Consider the following 24,956-nt stretch of genomic DNA (forward strand, 5'->3'; position numbering starts at 1 on the left):
GAGGCACGGTCAATTTGCATATTACTCTTTTATTAGATAGGGTATCTTCTAATGTGAGAATTAAATGCTATTTTAGTAAAATGCCCAACTGCAAAATGTTAGATCTTTTCCTAAAATTTAATTATTTGTTACAATTATGAAATAATACAATCATCCCTCTTTACCAAATACCATTCCCAGAAACCAGAGATAATCCTGGTGATTCTCTTAAAATTGCCATGTATAAAATGCATGTGTGTGTGAGTGTGTGTGATTTAGTGTATGTGTGTGTGATTTAGACAACTGGAAACATATAAATCCATGTCAATTATTACCCACTAAGAAACATATCTCTAAGATCTATAAATTCTTTCTTTCTGTTGTTGTTAATCCTCACCTGAGGATATTTTTTCCATTGCTCTTCAGAATGAAGAAATTGAGGGAAGTGGGGGGGGAGAGAGAGAGAGAGAAACATCAACTGGTTGCCTCCCACATGGGCCCTGACCGGGGGTGGGGAGAGAAACCTCAACCGAGGTACCAGAAATCAAACACGAGACCCTGCAGTGCGCAGGCCAATGCCTTAACCACTGAGCACCACCGGCCAGGCAAGATCTGTAACCTTTTGAGGGCCATGATTTTTGTTTGATTTGTTCACTGCTGTGTTCATCTAAAAATGTGCTTGAAACAATAGAAGTTGTTCAATAAATATTTGTGAATGTAAGAACAAATTTTTCATTTTACACATACTACCTCATTTTTGTTTTCAGTTACATAATATCCCATTATAACAGAATTATTTCAAGAATCATTCTGAATGTCATAAATTGTTTTGACATGCAAAAAGCCCTATATAAATATCTTTGCATGAATATATTTTGAAAAAGAATGCATTTAGGATACAGTCTTAGAAATCAAATTGAGTCAAAGAGTTTTTCTTTTAATTTGATAGATAATACTCAGAGTAAACACCTTTTATTTTTGCTTACCCAGTATATCTCCCTTGTTTTAAAAACAAATCAAAATTTTACTGTGGAGAATTAGTCCTTCCTCACTCTCTCTTCCATGTGGATTTTGTGTGGTTGAACCACCTCTCAGCACCAGAGTGAGTATTTGTGTTGAAAATAGGGTTGTCAAATTGGGCAAATACATAGGATGCCCACGTAAATTTGAATTATAGATTTAAAAAATACTTTAGCATAAAAGCATACACATATACTGATACATTTGTGTATGTTTCACATGTGAGATTTTATGGTTAACCAGATTAAAATTTACTGAGAGGAAATTCCTCACATTTATTAATCTAGATAAAAAACTGGGTCTATATTAAAGATAAGGACATATAATAAATTAAAAATTATGATTTTAGGCAAATTTTTATATTGCATATATAGTAAAAACAACTCTACAAATTTTCTCTTTTTTTAGAAATTAATTCTATGTACAGTTATGCAACAGTTCACATTTATTTCCATTACTAATACATTTTGCAGAAAACTTTTTAATATACTATCTATCTCCCTATGCCTACCACAATAAGGTAAATTGAGGTGTTCCTTTGAGAACTGTATAAATGTGTGTGTATCTTATTGACAAAGTCTTAAAGCTATTAGGTCCCTAAAACTGGAGTGCATGTCTTTTCTTTATATCCACAGCACTGATCAATCTTTCTGGAATATTGAAGAGATTAATATACCTTTTTTAATTGAGCAAAATGGAAACATTACATCTATAGTAAGATAGCTGGGAATAAGTTTACAAGCAAGAATCAGTTAACTTTCAAATCTTATGCTCTTATACATACTTGACTTCTTAACTCAGATAATTTTTAAGTACATTTATGCTAATTTTTAAAATTGTGATAATATAAATAGGCATGCTGAACATCTGTAATCTTTAGTTTTACAGGATAAAGTAAAAAAATTAAAGCAATGGTAATCATTATATTTTGCAATTCAGTAAGAGAAAATTGTAAGAAAAAATAAGTTAACAGTGAGGCCATTAACTGCCAAAGATAGACATTTATATAAGCATATCCTATATAATAAAAGGCTAATATGCAAATCGACCAAATGGCAGGAAAACCAGTTGCTATGACACGCACTGACCACCAGGGGCAGATGTTCAATGCAGGAGCTGCCCCCTGGTGTTCAGGGCACTCCCCCAGGGGGATCACCACTCAGAAAGGAGCCCTGAGCCGGGCTCACAGCTGGCGAGCACAGCGGCAGTGGCGGGAGCCTCTCCCGTCTCCACGGCAGCACTAAGGATGTCTGACTGCAGGATTAGGCCCACTCCCTGGAGAAAGTGGACCTAAGCCGTCAGTCGGACATCCCCCGAGGCTCCTGGACTGCAAGATGACAAATTTCATGCACCGTGCCTCTAGTTATTTAATAATGGTTTAAAAACTTGTCGTTTTTTTTTTAACAAAAGAACATATTTTGAGGAAAGCTTTATCTAGATATTAAAATGCTAAACATTACATAAAATTATATTCTTAAAGTCCAGAGACACTGTATAAGAAGTTTCACACAGTACCTAATTAATTTTAGTTTCTCCACCTAAAATAATATTTCTCATTACTCCTCTCACTCTCCATAAGCTGGGTGTCTAAGAGGTAGAGTAACTCACTTTGTAAAACATTGCATTACATTAATAATACTTAGATGATAACCAATTATCACAAATATAGCATCGAAGATATTTTATTAACCCAGGGCATTTCCTTCGTAAAGTATAACTTACTATGACTTCTCTGGTTTTGTGCCCATAAAAAATATAGAAGGAAATCATATATTTGCCTCTAGAAAATCCTACCTGTAGTTTATAAGTTTTAGTTTACTAATTTTAACTCAAATTTCAGGTTCATAATGCTAAATTAAAATATAGTTTTTATGCTGTGTGATTATAAAATGTGCAGGAGAGTTGTAATACATCTTAAAAATAAATTTCCATTTAAAATGAATATTTTAAAGCATGACAATATTTTAAGTGAACGCTTTTAACATACACTTTCTCCTAACAAATGTATTTGTAATGTAATAATTATTTACCTAAAATTGAATGTGGCATTAAAAGTTAATGTTTTCAAGCTTTAAAAACTCATCCTTCTACTGTATTGAAATATTTCCAATAGTCAATATTCATTTATTTGTCCATTAATTAGCACTGCTCCTTACACCTCCCAAATTTCATATTCTTTATAGAGTTATCCTAGAAATGAGTTTGGGACTCCTATATGAAATGGTAATATTAAAATTGAAGTCCTTTGTAGTTTCATTTTTTTGTTTTGAAGAGCCACTGAATTCTCAGGGGTGTTATTCAAAAGGCACATAACATTAATAATAGCTTCTGATATTAAAATTATACCACAGAAAAAGCATCTGTGTGTTTCTGAGAAGCCAAAACTTCAGGTTTTTAAAAAAGCAATATGCCTGGTTGAATTAACACAATATATTTTAAAATGTCCAGAGATTCTTTTCATTTTAAAATAGTCCTTATATTTAGAAACGCAAATAGCACAATTCCTGTTATAAAGTTATAAAAATACTAAGAAAAAAAAATATTTTAAATAATTTTCATTTACTGTTACAGATAAAATGTCCTTCTAACTAATCACAAGAGGCTTCTGAGGTTTACAATAATTGGTGTGCTAAGGTTGTGGAGAAAGTTAACATATCCCATTAAAAAAAACACACACACACAACACACTGGGATATTTTCCTTTGGGGAATATTATAGTAAATCTAATAGTTAAAACTAAATAAAGACAAGACCAGATAAAAACATATTTTCACTTCCATCTACATCAACTCTATAACTGGGATTATCATATAAGCTACAACTAATGTAGTTAAAAATAAAAGTCTTTTGTTCTCTAAGACCAAAATGACAATCCTTTAATAATATAAAAATTATTATCTAATACTAGATTTCTGCTAGCCATCTAAATAATGACATCTTTTCTTTGGGTATCAATATACAAATGGTTTTCTAGACATTAGAATTTTGTATTTCAAAGATTTGACAAAATTAAATTTGAGGAAACTCCTCATAATATTTTTTAAATATATTTTTATTGATTTCAGAGAAGAAGGGATAGAGAGAGGGAGATAGAAACATCAATGATGAGAGAGAATCATTGATTGGTTGCCTCCTGGGGATTGAGCCTGCAACCCAGGCATATGCCCTTGACTGGAATCGAACTTGGGACCCTTCAGTCCGCAGGCTAACGCTTTATCCATTGAGCCAAACCAGCTGGGGTTCCATAATATTTTTTAACATATTATACTATAACATGGGATGACCTCACAACAAGACAGATTTTCACAGATTTTGTATTTCAGTATAGGCAGCAAATTAAAAAACATTAATGCCATATTCTTTAACAAAAACCAGATGAGTTTTGGAAAGAAGGGCATTGAACTGACGGAGTATCTAGAGGACATGAAGATATTTAGAAGCACAGATTAAATGGGCCCAGTGGTCCCTAGTCTAGTTCTCTCTTCCTATTTCACCCTTGTTCTCTCCACATGCAACATGTATTTGGAGGGATTTGGACTTTTAATCAAAAGATAAGTTCATATTTTTATTTTTCAATTAAAGTAATATCAGCTTCCCAGAGCTTCTGATAACATACAATAAACATCATCACTACATTGAGTTTGTATAATATTAACCAAAAACAGTGAGTCATTTTGAGAAGTTTAAGTTTAATAGGAAAATAAACTTTTCACGTTAGTCTTCTCAAATATTTAATACCATTTCTAAACGTTAGTTATCACATACAGACATTCCTAGAGTTCCAAGAACCTCCAGCTGGGAATTAGTTATACAGTGCGATCCTTTCTCTTTGGCGAAAACAACGTTCAATTCGACAACATACCCCCATAGAAGCCACTTAATGTCAGAGTTGTATACTGATCTTTTCACAACCCCACAATTATTACGGATGCATTTGATAAACTTCAGAAATCAGATGTTTAAACATTGCTACTCATAATGAAGTGGAAACCCAGGATCCCTAATTGATCCTTAATTCTTTTCTCATGATTAGGGACATCAATGTCACTTACCTTATTCCTTTGAGAAGACCTTCGTTAACACTTCCTGCCTACCAGTTGTTTTTCCATTCATGAATCTATAATTTCACCTTAATAGATTGTCTAAGATGTTTATTCCTACTGGTTATCTCCACACAGAATTATACTTCTTGCCAAATATTTATATATTTATATTACTAAGCTCCTTTTCAATTAGATTACTCTTATCAGCGGGTCACTGATCCCGCGCCGGCCACATGTAGAAATCAGAGAGGCAGAGAGGGTTGGATGAAGAATTAATTTGTGGTGCAGAGGTGTCAAGTTTGTAGGCACTGAGCTTTGATGGATGTTTGAAAATAAAAGAATAATTAAGAAAAACTCACTAATTCTATAACTTACAAAACTCTGGATTGCTTTTAAATAGCTGAAAATATAATCTTTTAGCATGTGGAAAAAGAAGGTAAGTAAATATAGGGCCCCTTTATATTATTACACAAAATTATACATGCAAAATTATTCTTGGAAATGCAATAACAAAGAGAATACTAATAATAGAAAACTAATATTAATACTAATGTAATATAACAATATTGTTAAAACAGAAACCTTTTTATTATATGAAGTACAGAACAATAAATCTATTACATACTTACACTCCTCAGATAGTTACATTTCTTTTTTCCTTTCAATTAGGCAATAAGAAACTGTATTTATCAAATTTATTTATAGCATCAGTTGTTCTGAAAGAGTATTAGGATTAAACTAAATATAATAAATTCTTACACAGAAATGGATCAAACTGAGGCGCACTTCAAACATACTTGCACTATCAGATAATCATGAAATGGAAAAGGTTTGATTTCCAAAAACAAAATCTGGGAGATAAAAACCAAAACTAAGTAACTGCCATTCAAATTTTTCTTTGAAACTGCAACAGACATTTATTAAAATAAATTATGGTTTTACAGTATAACTAATCACCCAAGTAAAAGAGAGTGCCGAACACTTTATCACCAGAATATCTGTATGCACTATACATGCTAACACGACTTAAAAGAAAACATTTTACAACTAACTACTGCTTCTACACAAACTGCCTTAAAATGACTGGTCAAGTTTGTTCGGAAGCTTTAAAAATAAAAGACTGACTTGTTCAGTCTTAATAAATAAAACTGATGTGAAAACTACATTTTTAAAGAAGCACGTTAATTAAGCAATAGAGACCCATATGTTTGCTTGAATCTTTAAAGAAAAGATTAAATGCTATTACTGATACCTCTCTCCGCCGAGAAGCCCAGCACGTCTGCTTGATCTTCCAGACCACGGCAGCCACCAATAATAATGACAAAAAACAACTGGAAAACAAAACACAAATAATCGCTGCTTAAAATAGTTAAGATATGTAATAAAAGAATATGCGGAGGATTTAAATATATACAGGCTGGGTCAAAAGTAGGGTTTCAACTATGAGTATGCAAAACACAGAGTTTATTCTTGTATTATTTATTAATCATTGTATTATCTTCCATACAAACAATTGTAGACCTACTTTTGCCGCAACCTGTATATAGAGAAGTAATGACTTTGCCTTGGTAAATAGTTCAAGCAAAAAAGGATAAATTAGGGTTGAAAATGTTCTCAAGTAAAATCAAAGTACACAGGTAGAAAAATTATTTACATTCCTTACTATATACATTGTAGTCTATCTTTAAGATTCTGTCAGAAAAAAATGTAAATTTATAATTCTACTGGTCTTATAAAAGAAACAGAAATCTATTTAAAATTGTTGAGTTATATCATCAGTTTTATAATAGTTACTAGCAACTATATTAGATATGAGAATATTTCATTGGTTCTCAACTGAAGATTATTTTAGCCCCTTGTCCACCCCCAGGCGACATGTGGCTGTGGCAATGTCTGGAAACATTGCTGATTATCACAACTGGGAGGGGTGCAACTCGTATCTAGTGAGTAGAGCCAGGGATGCTTCTAAACACCCCGCAATGCACAGGACTGCCCCAAGATAAAGAATTATCTAGTCCAAAATGTCAGTAGTCTGACATTTAGAAGTTTAGAAACCCTAGTATATGCTAAAGTTTAAAATAAGAAATTATTCAGTTAAACATTTATGCATGTGGTCTATACATATTAGGTACAATATTCAAGAACCTATTCTGATACAGAACACTTGTATTTTGAGACTGACAAATCTATGTATAGATAAAAAGGCTAAGTGACCAACCGTACATCTGCCCAACCATCCAACCGACCAGCTGGTACATATGACACACACTGGTAATTTAAAAATAAAAGTTGACTCGTGCATGCACAATACATATTAAAATATTTTGTATTTTAATTTTATAATACTATATTACATATACTATTTTGTCATGTAATTTTACGCAGTAATGTAATTACCGCACGTATCTTTCTTCTAATTAATTTCCTTTCAATGTGCACGAATTCGTGCACCGGGCCACTAGTTTCTCAATAAAAGATTTAGGTGAGTCCAATTAATCAATCAATATTTATTTCTCTTCCTTTGCTCTATGGTCATAGACTAAGCTGTACAAAAATACAGAAGTGAGAAGATTTGAGTCACTACAAATTGACTGGTCACTATACAAATCCTGGTATTTGTCCTTAATTAATAATCCTAGTACTCATCAATTGATTTGCTCATAGGCAGAGAAATCTTTGAGACTTCCCACACTTTTCAAGACTTTAATACATTTTTTTCTCCTTGTCTCACTTGAAGAAACTTTAGAATTTCCTTCAATGATGATGACAGTGACAGTTCCGGCACCTGTCCATGAGTGCTGAGCACCTTCGAAGTACTATGCTAGATACCTTACATTGATCATTGCCTTTAGTTTTATAAGAACGCTGCAGACAGCATATGTTATTCGTTTTTTAGAAAAGAAGAATCCAATGCTCAGAGTTCAAAGTAAATGGCTTATAGTCGCACAGAGAGCAAGTCGTAGTATCAAAATTCAAACGCAGCCTCACACTCTTTCCTCCCCATCTGTTGGGAGCTGTGAGCTTACCCACCATCTCACAACAGTTCTATTTCCATACACATTCTCTAATTCTTGCTTCAGTATCAAAAGGATTAAAAAAAAAAAAAAAAAGCCTGTGACTCTCACTTTGCAACCTCTGAGGAACCTTTTTATGCTTTATATAATTATCTCCTCTCCCAATATTTACAACTTATTTTCATCCTAATTTAAATTTTCCACAGTGCTCAAGTCCCCTACCTCCAAAAAATAAAAACAATGCCCCTGCTTTAATGGCCCTGTAGCTTCCTCTATTTTACCGAGCATGTGGTCAATGCACCCACCTCCATGTCAAATTTCTCATAATTTAGTTTGATTTAACTCTTTAGAATCTGACATCTGACTTGTGAGCTAATAAAAATGTTAAGATTAAGAATGATTAATGTTTATATAACACTGAACACTTTCCTCACCATGACTTTCAAATAATTAAATAAACTGGTCTTTTCTCAATCAACTTTCACTTCTCAACTGACAATCCCAACCATCCATTCTTTGAAACTCCGACACTGAATACTGTATTTCCTTGGCTCCCCGCTATCCTTCCTGACACATTACAGGATCAATGAAGGCATGTTGCATTCCAGATGCCCTCTGCTGAATTATGGACATTCCTGAAAACTCACTTCACAGCAACCATGATATAATCTTCTCTTGCTCTCAAAGAGAGAGCTCAGTTATTTTCAAGCCTTCCACTATGACCTCACTTGCAATGATTTTCAAATCTGTATCATTAGACAGACCTGCCAAAACACGAGCATCTAAGAGATTATTTAGTTCAAACTCCTTCCCAGAAAAGAAATTCTCAGCAGAATTCAGATAGTGACCCAGCTCCTAATTAAATACTCATGGCTGAGAAGCTGCCTTACAAGTCAATGCATTCTATTTTTAGCTTTAACTATTTCATAATTCAAGCTATGGATATATCCTTCTATTAAATTGTCTTTCTCAATCAGTGCTGCTTCTGTTTTCTGGGTTACACTGAGTCAGTCAGTTCCTTCTTCTATGTGCTGAAACTTCTTACATGCTTGAAGAAGCCTACATGACTGCCTCTACTCCAGAACTTCTCAGTCAGGAGCGTTTGTCCTCTAAGGGGCATTTGGCAGTGTCTGGAGACATTTTTGGTTGTTACCACTTGGTGGGTGTCCAGTGGGATGTAGGATACACAGGCCAGCCCCCCACCACCAAGATTTTTCCGGATCAACATTCTAACAATGTTGAGTAACCCTGTTCTAGTCTGAATTATTACCATAGTGCTTGCACTTCCCTGTAACTGCTATAATATGGTACTGAGAAGTGATACTTAAATGTAGTCCAAGGATCTATTCATCTGGAAATCAGTCCTACCATTATCACCGTAAGAATTTTAACAGTACGGATATAAATATCACCTCCAACCTACCATGTTCAAACTGAACTCCTGAAAAATATTCATAAAAATAAAAGCCACTAACATTTATGGACCAAGCAAGTGTGTTACATGCATATTTCTTTAATTGCCATAATTACACATGATAGGCCCTGGTTACTGTTATGTACTCATTTAAAAGATGAGAAAGCTAAATCATGGAGAATTTAAGTAAAAAGACTAACTTAAAAAGTATTTAGTTGCAAGTTCTCCACTTTCTTTCAACTTCTTTCTCACCATTATTTTTCAGCTAAAATGTAAAAAAGCACATTCAATCTTATCATCCTTCATACTCAGTCAGACACCAAATTTTGTCGACTGATTCTTGCAGAACATCTGCAGTAGTAGATAATAGTACATATATTAAAAGTCACTTATATTAATTAAATACTAATTAAATAGCAAAAAAAATATTTTTGTTTGACAATCTGTAATTCACAATATTTCTCAGTCAAAATAGTTACATGATAGAGATTTGATTTAAGATGAGTTTCTCCATCAAGTCTTTCTGATCAAAATTTCATGACTCAAGTGAAGACTTCCACTTTCATAATGGTGCAGAAATCCAGTATAAAAATGTTCAGTTTTCATAATTTCAACCTCTTCTGAGAAGGAGATATATTACTTTAGAGGTTTGCAGCTAACCCTCTGTTTGCTAATTGATATTAGATTAGAGCTCATGATGATATAAATAAATTGGTTGGTAAAATCAATAAATAGCTTAAGAAAATATTCTAATAATCTCCAAAAATTATTTAAAACCCAATGAAATATATCTCAGTTTCTGGCAAGTAGTAGTTGTCATTAAACTTTTTCTAAATGAATGGAATTGGTTCTTTAATTGATTTGAATATCTTATCATTTTTCTGACACTGAAGGTCTTATTTGGCATTATTAGCCTTATATCAAGGTAATACTTTATAACTGTTCTTGATTTGTAATAAGTTACATTGCAAGTAAAAATTACAGTTCTTTTTAAATATCGACATTTAAAACGAAAACAGTCTATTAAGAACACTTGCTTCATAAAAAAACAAACAAGCAAAATCGCTTGGCAGGTTGATCCAGCATTGTTGAAAAGTTACACTCATCCTTTGGCGATTAACAGAAAACCCCAGTCTCCGCTGACAATGCGGGGAGAAAGTCTGAAGAACAGCAGACTTCCCATCAGTCTGCATTCCTCGATGGGGCGGTGCCCCACACCCCACTCTGTCCCTCCCACCGCCTCCTTTCTGCCCACTGGACTTCAAGTGAATAAAAAACTTGTATTACGGCCAAAACCGGTTTGGCTCAGTGGATAGAACGTCGGCCTGCGGACTGAAAGGTCCCAGGTTCGATTCCGGTCAAGGGCACGTAACTTGGTTGCGGGCACATCCCCAGTGGGAGGTGTGCAAGAGGCAGCTGATCGATGTTTCTATCTCATCGATGTTTCTAACTCTCTATCCCTCTTCCTTCCTCTCTGTAAAAAAATCAATAAAATATATTTTAAAAAAAAAACAACTTGTATTACGCAAAAGGACTGATATTTATGGGTTTATCTGTTCTAGTTAGCTTTTCCCTAATATATTTCTTAAGTCAAAATTCTTAGGGCCAATGTCAAGTGTTAGCATCCTACAATCTGGTATTGTGGTAAATTTATCCGAGAAAAATGTTTCATCACTTTCAGATCTTTTCCTATTACTAGTACATTACACAGTGGTTTATAGCTCCTTGGTGGAGAAGTGGGGGCAGGGGCGTAATTGAGTTTTCTTTTTAAAAAGTGCTGTGTAATAGTATCAGAAGATCTGAAAGGTTTGTCATCCTTTGGTAAAACCCCCCAATGGAAATTAAATAGGAAAAAAAGAAAAGAAAGGAAACATTAAAAAAGCAAGCATGTACGCTATAGGGATAAAAAAGGAGAGCACGGGAACTTAGGAAGAGCTATTTCAATAATTTGATTTTAACCTTCATAAAATGGTCATTATGGAAGGGATTTTTAAAATAAAAACACGGAGCTCATTAGGTATTCTCATTTAGGGAAAATTAAAGAGAACTCAATAAAATAGCATAGTGTGAGCTAGGTTATATTGTAAAGCAGGCCTTGAGAGACAGAGAAATACCCTCTGGTGGTAATCTAGTTGGCCAAATGCAAAAAGCGATAATATTGTCACTATTTTACAGCAGTTTGAGGTTAATTGAGCATAAAAATCAAGTCTTAAATAATATTTTAAAAGACAATTGTGGCATATTAATCTTTTATTTCAACTAAAAATGTTACAAACTGGGGAATTGTGTTGAAATACAGAAACATATTATTTTAAAAAGCAATTTATTTCCTAATAACTGCTACTCTGGAAAATATATTTCAAAGGTTTTAAAAATATCTTCCTAAACACTTGAAGGATTTTTTTAACCAAGTAAAATGTTAAAAAATAAATCACTAACTTAGAATGCAAAAAAGAAACAAGCAAACAAACAAAAAACTTATATAGTGCTAAAATAAATTCACTTCTTTCAGATATCAGATTGACAAAGATGAAAAACTAACAAAGCCTCCTGGGTGAAACTGGGAAACGTATGCTCACAATGTATGGTGGTACAAACTTTCTGGGGGTTATTAAGCAAGAATCAACCAGACCTTAGGATGCTCTATCAGTTGAGATGATTTCAAATGCAACTAACAGAAAACTTAATGCAAAATGCTACAAACAATATTGGGACTAAATGGACTTTAAATTCCTTGCTATGACTGAAGTGCACTGACACAATTTGGATGATGAAATCCTAACACCCAATGTGACTATATTTGGAGTCAGGAATTTAGGAGGTAATTAAGGTTAAATGAAATCATAAGAGTGGAGCCCTGATCCACAGGAATAACGTTCCTATAAGAAGCCAGAGTCACCCGAGAGCCATAGAGCTCGCTCTCTCTCCCCCGCTCGGCGCACACACACTCAGGAAAGGCCATGTGAACACACAGTGACAAAGTGGCTGGCCACCTGCAAGCCTGAAAGATAGCTGACATCAGAAACCAACCAGACAGGCACCCGATCTTACTTAGACCAACCTACCAGCCTCCAGCACTGAGAGGCAATACATTTCTATTGTTTAATCCACCAGTCTTTGGTATTTTTTTACAGCAACATGAGCAGACCAAGACTGATTTTGGTACCAAGTGGGGGCCACTGTAACAATTACCTAAAAATGGGGAGGCAGCTTTAGAACTAGATAAAGTTGGAAGAATTTTGAGGTGCATGTTAGAAAAAGTCTAGATTGCTGTGAAGAGACTGGGGAGGGAAACATGGATTTAAAAGGTGATTCTGGCAATTCTATCTTAAAATAGATCAGTGGCCTTATTAAAAACAAACAAAAAAACTAAAGTTCAACATATTCTGCCCATGTGTCTTCTTAACAATGAGAAAACTTTAATACTAATTTACACTTCACTTCTGAAACAGGTTTAAATGACGAACGAAACGTCAAATATGTTTTATGTCACACAATGATTAGAGTATTTTTTCCACTTTGTCCATGATGACAACATAATAAATGAGACCTCTAAGACATGGCACACATTAATGCTAGCTTGCTTTTATTTCATAGAACTTTTAAATTTACCTATGCACACAAATTCAAAAGCTTCCAATAAAACCTTAAATAATTTACATATATATTCAGCATTGTGAAATTTTACAGAGCTGAACTTCTCAGTATATTCCCTTCCACACTATTCTGCATCAGAAACAGTTTTACTTTGATGCACTAAATAATGTTCATTTGATTATAACTTCTAATACTTTCCAAAAATGTATTACAATTATAGCCTCGAAATCCATTTATATTCAGAAGTACAAAGTCATAAAACATTACCTATATTTAAGATGTTTCCTCAAATTTCACTTTTAAGGGACATTTAAAGCATAAATAAATGGTGCACACATGTTAGTGATATATATACATTTATGTGTGTATGCATTCAATTCTGTCAATTACAATTTCTCAAGAGACGTAGACAAACATGACTGTTTTCAGAGCAAAGTGACCACCATGGCAAAGGTGTTGACAACAGAAATGGATTACTAAGCAAGGAATGTGTAAACTTGAGAAAAGAGTGTAGAAAACGGAAGGGCTGTAAATGGAGAGGAGAGATTCGACGTTCTATGTAATGGGCCCATATGGATGCATTAGAAGAGGTATTATAGGGACACGGGTTTCATGTCAATTATGAAGAACAATTAGCTATCTGGAGATAGGAAATGCTATCTCGGGAGATGGTGCGGGGGCTGTCATTAAAGCCACTCAGGCATAAGCTGGATCAGAATTGGGCACGCTGTGTCCCAGGCAGTGTTCTGCCCACCAGCAGTTTTTGTAATAAAGGTTTACTGGAGCACGGCCACCCCTTTTGCTTCCACATTGGCTGTGGCTGCTTTAGCATCAGAGTTGTGTCCCTGCAACAGAGACCTCACAGCCCTCAAATGCTGAAATGTTTACTATATGGCCCTTCACAGCAAGTGCTTGCTGACCTGTATGGGGAGCGCATTAGACATTCAAGCACTGTATGGGTGTCTGGGCGAGATAAACAATAATGGCTACTGTGGTGATTAGGAAAGTGCTTGGCATAGCATCTGTGTTGGGTTGGGAAGATTCTTATTTCTGTACTAGCCAGTACGACCAACTTGGTGAGTGAAGGTCAAAATTCATACTGCACTCTGTCTGCCTATAAAGTTGTGTGCTGTGATGAGGGACTGTGTCTGCCAGACCAGGAGACACATTTGTCTAGTTCGTACAACGGCACCTGATGGACCCACATCATTGTGTACATCATCATCATGTTAACAAAAACAGCATTCCTCCCAGCCCAGACGATCCAAGATCCCATAACACGGAAACTCAACTGCTTCTTCCTAACCCAGTGCTTCTTCATTTGACTCCCATGGAAAAGGGTTTTCGTGTTTTGAGAAATCTTCAAACTCTAACCTCTTTTGTAGAAATATACATTGTAAATTAGCGTATTAAAAACTCTGAGAAGCAATGTAAGCTAAAAATAAACTAAAAGGGCCTGACTTAACCTTAGTATACATTTTCCAAAGTTGTTCAATTATGAAATCCCTTTTTATGAACCTACTGGAGGCCCAGTGCATGAATTCGTGCACCAGTGGGGTCCCTCGGGTGGGGCGGAAACCGGCTCTCCAACATCCTCTGAGGGGTCCCGGATTGAGAGAGGGCGCAAGCCAGGCTGAGGGACCCCACCGGTACACGGGGCCAGGGAGGGACATGGGAGGTTGGCTAGCCGGGGAGGGACGGCGGGAGGGCTCCAGAGCATGTCTGGCCCATCTCGCTCAGTCCCGATCGGCCGGACCCCAGCAGCAAGCTAACCTACCGATCGGAGCATCTGCCCCTGGTGGTCAGTGCACGTTATAGTGAGCGGTTGAGCGGCCTTAGCATATCATTAGCACATTACACTTTGATTGCTTGAACGGCCAACCAATCGACAGAAAACTTAGCATATTAGGCTTTTATTATATAGGATTGTTGCTATCTCAAATAACTCATGTCCTAGAGAATGATGCTCTATTCAGTTATATTTAGTACTTCCGGATGATAAACAATTTGAGAACAAAATACATGCTTGTTCCTATCCCCTACAGATTTAACACATTGCTAAACACATGTGATAATTTCCTAAGAAATCATTGAATAGATTTAGTGCTAGGATATGTATCTAATCAATATGGTGAATGTACTGTTCTTATGTGACAGGGGAACCTGAAGGTATCTTCATTCCACTGAACCCACTTTCTATTAAATAGTCCAAAAGTAAAATAATCTTGCAAAAGTATATTTCAAGTATGTTTCCTCTGCTCTGACATATATTTCAGCATATAAAACTATTCAAGATATCATATATGATATTTTAGTAATAAAGATTTGATAAATTACCTAACAGACATAAAGCAAAATATAGATTTAACAAATCAAAGTCAATTAAAGCAAATTACCTGAAGAAGGTGACAAAGAACTGCACAAGATCCATGATTGTATTGTGTTGTGAAAATGCAATCTGAAAGATCAAAATAAAAGAAAGTTTGAAATTTACTGAATAAATATGGTAAAGTTTCATGGCATTTGTAAATAAAATACTTTTAAATGATTAAGACCATTGATCACCATACTATAAATCATTCATGCTGCAATCAAAATCAGTAACAACACCCTAAATCTGTAGTTTGGAAAGTTTCTCACCTTAAAATGTTAAAACTAGATTTTAATGTAGAAAGATTCCTATAGGCTAAGAAATGGCCCTTTACACATAACCAACATGTACCCATTTTGGTCCAATGGTCATTCCCACGAAAAATACAACAAGATTTTTCAAGTAACATTTAAAGTGAATCTTAAAACTTTAGCCTACATAAATGTACCTTAGACATTCCCTTTTCTGTAATGATTTTATTCATGTTATCCAATAATTATTCAAAAGTTAATCAAATCGGAAAAAGAAGATGGCTGTCGACGGGAAGGCAAACTGCAAGATACTGTGCAAGTGAGAAAACAAAGGGAGAGTGTGTGGTCGCACGAGGTGTGTTTGTTGGTGAGTTGAGGGACAGCTATTCCCCAGGAGACTGTGGGGGACTGCTGGACAGGGCTCACCTAACCAGGCAGCCCCCACTGCTGCTGGGTTCCCTCCCGGAGCGACCGAATCGGATGCAGAGACCGCGCCATCTTGAAGGGGAAAACGGATGTTATTGGAAGCCTGACAATCTACAACTAGGGCACCCACGGAACAGCTGCAAAACCAAGAACATAGGTCCCCGAGTGGCACAAGCACGCAGATACAGAGGAGCTCTACACTCCACCATGGAAAGGTCAGATTTTGCCTGGGATAAGGTGAGGTCTATGGTGCCGCAGGAGAGAGAAACGCGCACACGGCGGGAGCAGGAGACCTGGGGAAGTCTGCGCCTAGGAAAATCCCCGTGGCTGCTGGGGCTGGTGTGATCCGTGAATGTGGAAAGGGGTCCACAGAGCTGCTAACAGAAGGGAACTCTGAAAAGCAACCCATTTTGATCTGGGCACAAAAGGACAGCCTAGTTCTCGGAAACCAAGATGGCGGCATGGGTAAACACCTAAACTGCTGCCTCACACAACAATTTCAAAAACTACAACTAAAACACTAACCGTCTATCACGCAGAACCAAGGGAAAGGTGTCTGAGTGGAAGTTCTACAACTAGAAGGAAAGAGAAAAGAGCATTGAGACGTGCACAAGCGCTGAAAAGCTGAGGTATAGAGGCGCACGAATCGGGCTGGCGGCGGGTGTGTGGGTGCGCTGCTTCTTTCAACCCAAAGGGAGACAAGCTCCCGATTACTCTTAACTCCAGTTTCTGGGGAGAGGCTGGGGACCCAAACTCCTACGGGGAGAAGCTGGACTGTCTGCCATCGGGTCGGAAAGTGAGGGTGACTCTCTTGTAGAGGTATGCCAAGCAATCATTGTTTACTGCGCTGAGGCGCGAGATGCGGGGACTTGGAAAAGTGGAGATGCAGAGACAGCTGACTATCAGCCATCGCCCTAGCCTATTGACTCCCTGAGACCCCACCCCACACAATCTACAATCCCACCCAAGCCCCATGCAGCAGCTTTTGCATATAAATGGCCTGCCCTATAGCAGCTTAACCAAACAAACTGCAGCTCTAGTCAGACAGCTCCAAAACCTCCAAATCCCAAGCAAAGAGGAGAAAACTGCAGTTCTCGCTGTACCTCCTGCTGGGTGGCCTCAGACAGTAGCTGACCAGCACCCCATTGGAGATCCAGAAGCCAGTGTATCTAGTGGTCAGTGTGAAACGACACCAGATTTCAACTACTCACAACCATAAGTGACACATTCAAGAGGCAGACTCAGTGAGCACCAAAGCCCCACTGAAGCAAGTCCTGCCCCCTAAGCGTGTCTCCTGCGTAGCAGTTCTTCCATTATAGACACAGCAGGTCCTCACAGCCAATTGGCCTGGAGGTCAATTCCTCCCAGTGACACCAACAACAATCAAGACTTAACTACAACAAGGCTGTACACACAGTACACAAAGGGGTGCACCAAGAGTATCCACCACAGGTAACTGGGGAGGCCAACCCACTGGCCCATATAGAACACCTAGCACACAAAGCCATCCCCCCCCCCCAACTAAGGGAAGCAGCAAAAATGCGGAGGCAAAGAAAGAGATCACAAATGAAAGAAATGGAGGAAAGCAAACGACTGGATATAAAATTCAAAACCACGGTTATAAGGTTTTCCAAGAATATCCTAGAAAAGGCCGGTAAGTTCAACGAGACCCTCGAGGATATGAAAAAGGACCAACTAGAAATTAAACATATACTGACTGAAATAAAAAATATTATACAGAAATCCAAGAGCAGATTAGAGGAACGCAAGAATCAAGTCAAATAATTGAAATACAAAGAAGCAAAAAACACTCAACCGAAAAAGCAAAAAGCAAGAAAAAAAATCCCAAAAGTTGAAGATAGTGTAAGAAGACTCTGGGACAACTTCAAGCGTACCAACATCAGAATTATGGGGGTGCCAGAAGAAGACAGAGAGCAAGATACTGAAAACCTATTTGAAGAAATAATGACTGAAAACTTCCCCCACCTGGTGAAAGAAATAGACTTACAAGTCCAGGAAGCGCACAGAACCCCAAACAAAAGGAACCCAAAGAGGACTACACCAAGACACATCATAATGAAAATGCCAAGAGCAAAAGACAAGGAGAGAATATTAAAAGCAGCAAGAGAAAAACAGTTAATTACCTACAAGGGAGCACCCATACGACTGTCAGCTGATTTCTCAACAGAAACTATGCAGGCCAGATGGGAGTGGCAAGAAATTTTCAATGTGATGAATAGCAAGAACCTACAACCAAGATTACTCTACCCAGCAAAGCTATCATTCAGAATTGAAGGCCAGATAAGGAGCTTCACAGATAAGAAAAAGCTAAAGGAGTTCATCACCACCAAACCAGTATTATATGAAATTCTGAAAGGTATTCTTTAAGAAGAGGAAGAAGAAAAAAAGATAAAAATTATGAATAACAAATACATATCTATAAACAAGTGAATCTAAAAATCAAGTGAATTAAAAATCTGAGGAACAGAATAAACTGGTGAATATAATAGAATCAGGGGCATAGAATGGGAGTAGATTGATAATTCTCAGGGGGAAAAAGGTATGGAAGGGTGTGGGAAGAGATTGGACAAAAATCGTACACCTATTGATGAGAACAATGGGAGGGAGGTAAGGGCAGAGGGTGGGGTGGGAACCGGGTGGATGGGATCTATGGAGGGGAAAAAGAGAAACAATTGTAATAATCAGAACAATGAAGATTTATTAAATTTAAAAAAAAAAATAAGAAAGAAAGGACAGCCTAAAAATTTTAAAAGTGTGCCGGCTTCTTAGACACAAGGGGAAAAAAGACTGCACGGACTTGCACACAGCCCTGGAGTTAGCACACTTACTCTGGCTCTTTTTTTTTTTTTTTATTTTCCTCTTTAAATCCTTGCTTCTGACTGCCAAGCCCAATACAAAGTATCACCCAATTGGGGTTGATCTAAGAGGCTGCAGGGGAAAGTTGTTTTTCTGGAACCTGGGGATCAGAGCAGGGAATAACCACCAGAGAACCAGCTCTGGGGCAACCCAATCCACCAAACCGGTATTAAGTGCCACAGGGAAAACAAATCTAAACACTAGCTAGAGAGGACCTATAGACCCAGAGGTCAATCGGAAACACTGCCACCCAGGGGGTGAATCACAAATTGACTCTTGTGTAAAAACAAATAAAGGAAAATATGAAATAAAGTACGGCCTGCTTAAAACTCAGGACTGGCTTACAGCACTGAGGAGCAGTGGAAGGCAGGGAACTTTAATACTGTCCTGACTAGGAAACAGGCATGCAAAAGCCCGGGGCCAGACGGCTTCACAGGGGAGTTTTAGCAAACATTCAAGGAAGAACTAAAACCTATCCTCCTCAGACTATTCCAAACAATTCAAGAGGAAGGAACACTTCCAAGCTCATTCTATGAAGCCAGCATCACCCTAATACCAAAACCAGATAAAGACAACACAACAATGAAAGAGAATTACAGGCCAATATCCCTTATGAATATAGATGCCAAAATACTCAACAAAATTCTAGCAAATCGGATCCAGCAGTACATCAGAAAGATCATACACCATGACCAAGTAGGATTTATCCCAGGGATGCAAGGATGGTACAATATCCGCAAATCAATAAACGTGATACATCACATAAACAAACTGAGAGATAAAAATCACATAGTCATATCAATTGATGCAGAAAAAGCATTTGACGAAATCCAAAACCCTTTCTTGATAAAAACTCTCAGCAAGGTGGGAATAGAAGGATCATACCTCAACACCATAAAAGCCATATATGATAAACCCACAGCCAACATCATACTCAATCGGCAAAAACTAAAACCATTTCCCCTAAGAACAGGAACAAGACAGGGATGCCCACTCTCACCACTCCTGTTCGACATAGTACTGGAAGTATTAGCCATTGCAACTAGACAAGAAGAAGAAATAAAAGGCACCTAAATTGGTAAAGAAGAAGTAAAGTTGTCCTTATTTGCAGATGACATGATATTGTACATAAAAATCCCGAAAGACTCCATCAAAAAACTATTAGACTTAATAAATGAATTTGGCAATGTAACAGGATACAAAATTAATGCCAAGAAATCTATGGCATTTCTATACACCCATAGTGAACTTACAGAAAGAGAGACTCAAAAAGCAATCCCATTTATCATCGCACCAAAAAATTTAAGATACCTAGGAATAAACTTAACTAAGGAGGTAAAAGACCTATACGCGGAAAACTACAGGACACTGAAAAAAGAGATAGAGGAAGGCAGAAACAGATGGAAGAACATACCATGTTCATGGACTGGGAGAATCAACATCATTAAAATGTCCATACTACCCAAAGCAATCTACAGATTCAATGCACTCCCCATTAAAATACCAACAGCATATTTCACAGACCTAGAAAAAACTCTCCAAAAATTCATCTGGAATAAAAAAAGACCCTGAATAGCCACAGCAATCCTGAGGAAGAAGAACAAAGTAGGTGGGATCTCAATACCAGATTTGAAGCTGTATTACAAAGCCACTGTTCCCAAAACAGCCTGGTACTGGAACAAGAACAGATATATAGACCAAAGAAATAGAATAGAAAACCCAGGTTATCGACCCAAACCACTATGCTCAATTAATATTTGACAAAGGAGGCATGAACATACAATGGAGTCAAGACAGTCTCTTCAATAAATGGTGTTGGGAAAATTGGACAGATACATGCAAAAAAATAAAACTAGACCATCAACTTACACTATACACAAAAATAAACTCAAAATGGATAAAGGATTTAAACATAAGACGGGAAACCAGAAAAATACTAGAGGAATCCACAGGCAGAGAAATCTCAGATATATACCAAAGCAATTTCTTCACCGATACCACTCCTAGGGCAATTGAAACAAAAGAGAAAATAAACAAATGGGACTACATCAAAATAAAAAGCTTTTGCACAGCAAAAGAAACCATCAACAAAACAACAAGAAAGCCCACTGTATGAGAGAACATATTTGCAAATGTCATCACTGATAAAGGTTTAATCTCCAACATCTACAAAGAACTTATACAACTTAATAAAAGGAAGATAAATAATCCAAAAAAAAAAAAATGGGCAGCGGATCTAAATAGAATCTTTTCGAAAGAAGACAGAAGGAAGGCCAAGAGACACATGAAAACATGCTCAAAGTCACTAATTATCCAAGAGATGCAAATCAAAACGACAATGCAGTACCATCTCACACCTGTCAGAATGGCTATCATCAACAAATCAACAAACGACAAGTGCTGGCGAGGATGCGGAGAAAAAGGAACCCTTGTGCACTGCTGGTGGGAATGCAGACTGGTGCAGCCACTGTAGAGAACAGTATGGAGTTTCCTCAAAAAACTGAAAATGGAACTCCCATTTGACCCAGTAACCCCACTTCTAGGAATATATCCCAAGAAACTAGAAACACCAATCAGAAAGGATATATGCTCCCCTATGTTCATAGCAGCACAATTCACCATAGCTAAGATTTGGAAACAGCCAGAATGCCCATCAGCAGATGTGTGGATTAGAAAACTATGGTACATCTACACAATGGAATACTATGCTTCTATAAAAAAGAAGGAACTTTTACCATTTGCAGCAGCATGGATGGACCTGGAGAGCATTATGTTAAGTGAAATAAGCCAGTCAATGAAAGAAAAATACCACATGATCTCACTCATTTATGGAGATTAAAGAACATTATAACCTGATGAACAAAAAGATAGATACAGAGGAAGTAAAGCACCCAACAGACTGTCAAATTACAGCGGGAAGGCTGGGGAGTGGTGAGGAAGGAGGGAAATAGATCAACCAAAGGACTTGTGTGCATGCAAATAAGCTCACCAATGGACACAAGTTACTGGGGGGGTGGGATGAAGGCATGTGACGGGGGTTGGAGGAGGCTGGGGGAAGGTCAATGGGGAAAAAAAGGAGATATATATAATACTTTAAACAATAAAAAAAGTTAATCAAATCAAGAGACAAATTAATGGTAATATTTAATAATATCCTCATTTGCCCTGTTTTTAAACAGCTCCCAAATAATTGATAAAGTGAGTACTAAAATACTGAGCTAGCTGAAACTAGAGCAACGGTGATGGTAATATATTTTGTCCATTTGAGCTTGAATGCAAATTCACATTGAATACATGCTCAAAATCTAAAACCTGAAATTAAGTAAAGCTAAATTTTTCATTAAATAATAACAATCAACATTTTGAATTTGTGAATCAAATAAAAAGTTTGCATTACATACATTTGGATAGAGAAGATTAATAACTTGATATTTACCACAAAATAACAGAATTCTTATTTGTTTTGATTATGAAGGACAAAGTGCTGTGTTTGTCAAATGCCTGATTGCCATAAATTCTGATATATTTGAGATAAATGAAAATATAAAGGGATGTGCTAAAATTATCAAATTAAAATTATATAAACTAAAAGGGCCCTACTTAACCTTAGTATACATTTTCCAAAGTTATTTAATTATGAAATCCCTTTTTATGAACCTAGTAGAGGCCCAAAAAAAGCAAAAAAAAAAAAGAAGTTTTCAAACAACTATTTAGATTATAGTCTTGCAAAATGCCAACATAATGGAAGTTAGTCAACTAGTAATATCTCAAAGACAATTGCGTGATGTTTCAGGCAAGCAATTCAAGATCTCATTAGGTTCTTATTTATTAACTAGTGACCCAGTGCACGAAATTTGTGCACATTAAAAAGGGATTCAGCCCTAACCGGTTTGGCTCAGTGGATAGAGCGTCAGCATGCGAACTGAAGGGTCCCAGGTTGGATTCCAGTCAAGGGCATGTACCTTGGTTGCGGGCACATCCCCAATGGGGGGTGTGCAGGAGGCAGCTGATTGATGTTTCTCTCTCATCAATGTTTCTAACTCTCTCTCCTTCTCCGTTCCTCTATGTAAAAAATCAATAAAATATATTTTTAAAAAAAAGGGATTCATTAGAGGAAATAATTTAATATTGTTATTTGCCCTTTCTCTTTAATAGAAGAGTCAGAGATGAAAGAAAATAAGTAAAATGTATATGAAAACCTTCCTCCTGTCAGAGTCTGTGGCTCACCATGGGACTCAGAGTCAAGTCCCCGCCCACCCCCACATGTACCTCAAAATTGTGTGAGACCCAGACCCGGCCGCCGCCACCACGCCCCCCCCCCCCCCCCCGCATTGTGCTAGATCCAGACCCGGCCAGTCCCACCCTTGTCAAGCCCTACTGGGCAGGGGGCATAGCCTCAGGTCCCCTGGCCCGGCGCCAGGATGGTGGGCATGGCCTGAGTTCCCCCAGCCCAGACCAGGGCAGGGGGCATGCCTTGAGGTCCTCTATCAAGCCCCACCAGGTGGGGGACACGGCCTGAGATCCCCTGTCAAGCACTGATGGGTGGGGGGCCTGGCCTGAGATCCCCTCTCAAGCCCCGCCAGGTGTGTGTGTGTTTGGGGGGGGGGGGGTTGCAGTCTCACGTCCCCTGGCCCAGCACTGTGAGGGGGCCACAGCCTCAGGTCCCCTGTCAAGCCCAGCCAGGCAGGGGGGCGCAGCCTCAGGTCCCCTGGCCCGGTGCTGGAGCAGGGGGCGTGGCCTGAGGTCCCCTGTCAAACCCCTCCGGGCGGGGGGTGCGGTCTAAGGTCCCCCGGCCTGGTGCCAGACTGGGGGGTGTGGCCTGAAGTCCCCTGTCAAGCCCCACCTGGTGGGGGGTGCGGCCTGAGATCTCCTGGCCTGGCACTGTCGCGGGAGGAGCAGCCTGAGGTCCCCTGGCCCAGCACCAGGACGGGAAGGACACCTTGCGGTCCCCCGTCAAGCCCTGCCGGGCTGGGGATGTGGCATTAGGTCACCTGGCCTGGCACCGGGGCGGGGGGCGTGGCCTGAGGTCCCCTGTCAAGCCCCTTGGGGCGGGGGAGGGCGTAGCCTCAGGTCCCTGCTGATTGCTTGTTAAGGCTCCTTATGGGAACTTGGCCTCAGCTATGGGTGCAGCCATCTTTGTGACAGAGTGATGGTCAATTTGCATATTCCCTCTTTATTATATAGGACTAGAGGCCTGGAGCATGAAATTTGTGCACGGGTAGGATCCCTAGGCCTGGCTGGTGATCAGTGCCGATCTGTGGGGCGACCGGAGGGGGCAATTGGGAGGCCCCACTGGCACCCGCGTGGGCTGGCCTGGGGCCTGCAGGCAGCTCCTGCATTGAGTGTCTGCCCTCTGGTGGTCAGTACACATCACAGCGACCAGTCATTCCACTAGTTGTTCCACTGTTCAGTCAATTTGCATATTAGGCTTCTATTACATAGGATTTTTTAAAGAATTTTAAGCAAACTGGAGATTAAATTACCCATTATTTAACGATGATAATCTATTCCAACAAGCATAAACTTCCTACAGATAATAACATACTGCTAATTGACATAATATGTATCATTCCTAATAAAGTAATATTTCAAAAATGGAGTTAAATAGAAAATGGTAATATTTAAAAGATAGAATAAAACCTATTTCTGGACATAAACATGAAGAATAAACATACTAGCCAATTCTGTATAAATTTTACAATGATTATAAATCCTTGAGTATTGTCTATAAAAATTTAGTGGGTTTAATTATTTTTAGAGCAAATAAATGCCTTAGTAAGGGAACTTACAACTTTCCTCCTGGTTCAATGCAAAATCTTAACTGGTCTCCTTGACTTCAATTGTATAACACCTGGTCCCTCCTCACCCAGCTAACAAAAAGTTCTCTTTAAAACGGCAAGAATTTTCTGTGATTCCCCTCTTCACAGTCCTTCATTCCCCTGCTTAAATTTCCTCGGTGTTTTT

At 38.0% G+C, this 24,956-nt stretch overlaps 1 protein-coding gene across 4 annotated transcripts in view; it reads right to left on the minus strand.

The window, feature by feature from the left end:
* Positions 1–24,956, minus strand: part of ATRNL1 (attractin like 1) — a 485,649-nt gene that overhangs the window by 281,730 nt on the left and 178,963 nt on the right. For all 4 annotated transcript variants that reach the window (XM_080641695.1, XM_080641694.1, XM_080641692.1 and 1 more), the window contains 2 exons: positions 15,464–15,525; positions 6,295–6,373 (listed from right to left, as the gene is read on the minus strand). In XM_080641695.1, coding sequence (XP_080497821.1) covers positions 6,295–6,373; positions 15,464–15,525 — 141 coding nt within the window. The remainder of the gene's footprint in view (positions 1–6,294; positions 6,374–15,463; positions 15,526–24,956) is intronic.

This window comes from Plecotus auritus (genome assembly GCF_963455305.1).
Source record: "Plecotus auritus genome assembly, chromosome: 9".
Classification (NCBI taxonomy): domain Eukaryota; kingdom Metazoa; phylum Chordata; class Mammalia; order Chiroptera; family Vespertilionidae; genus Plecotus; species Plecotus auritus.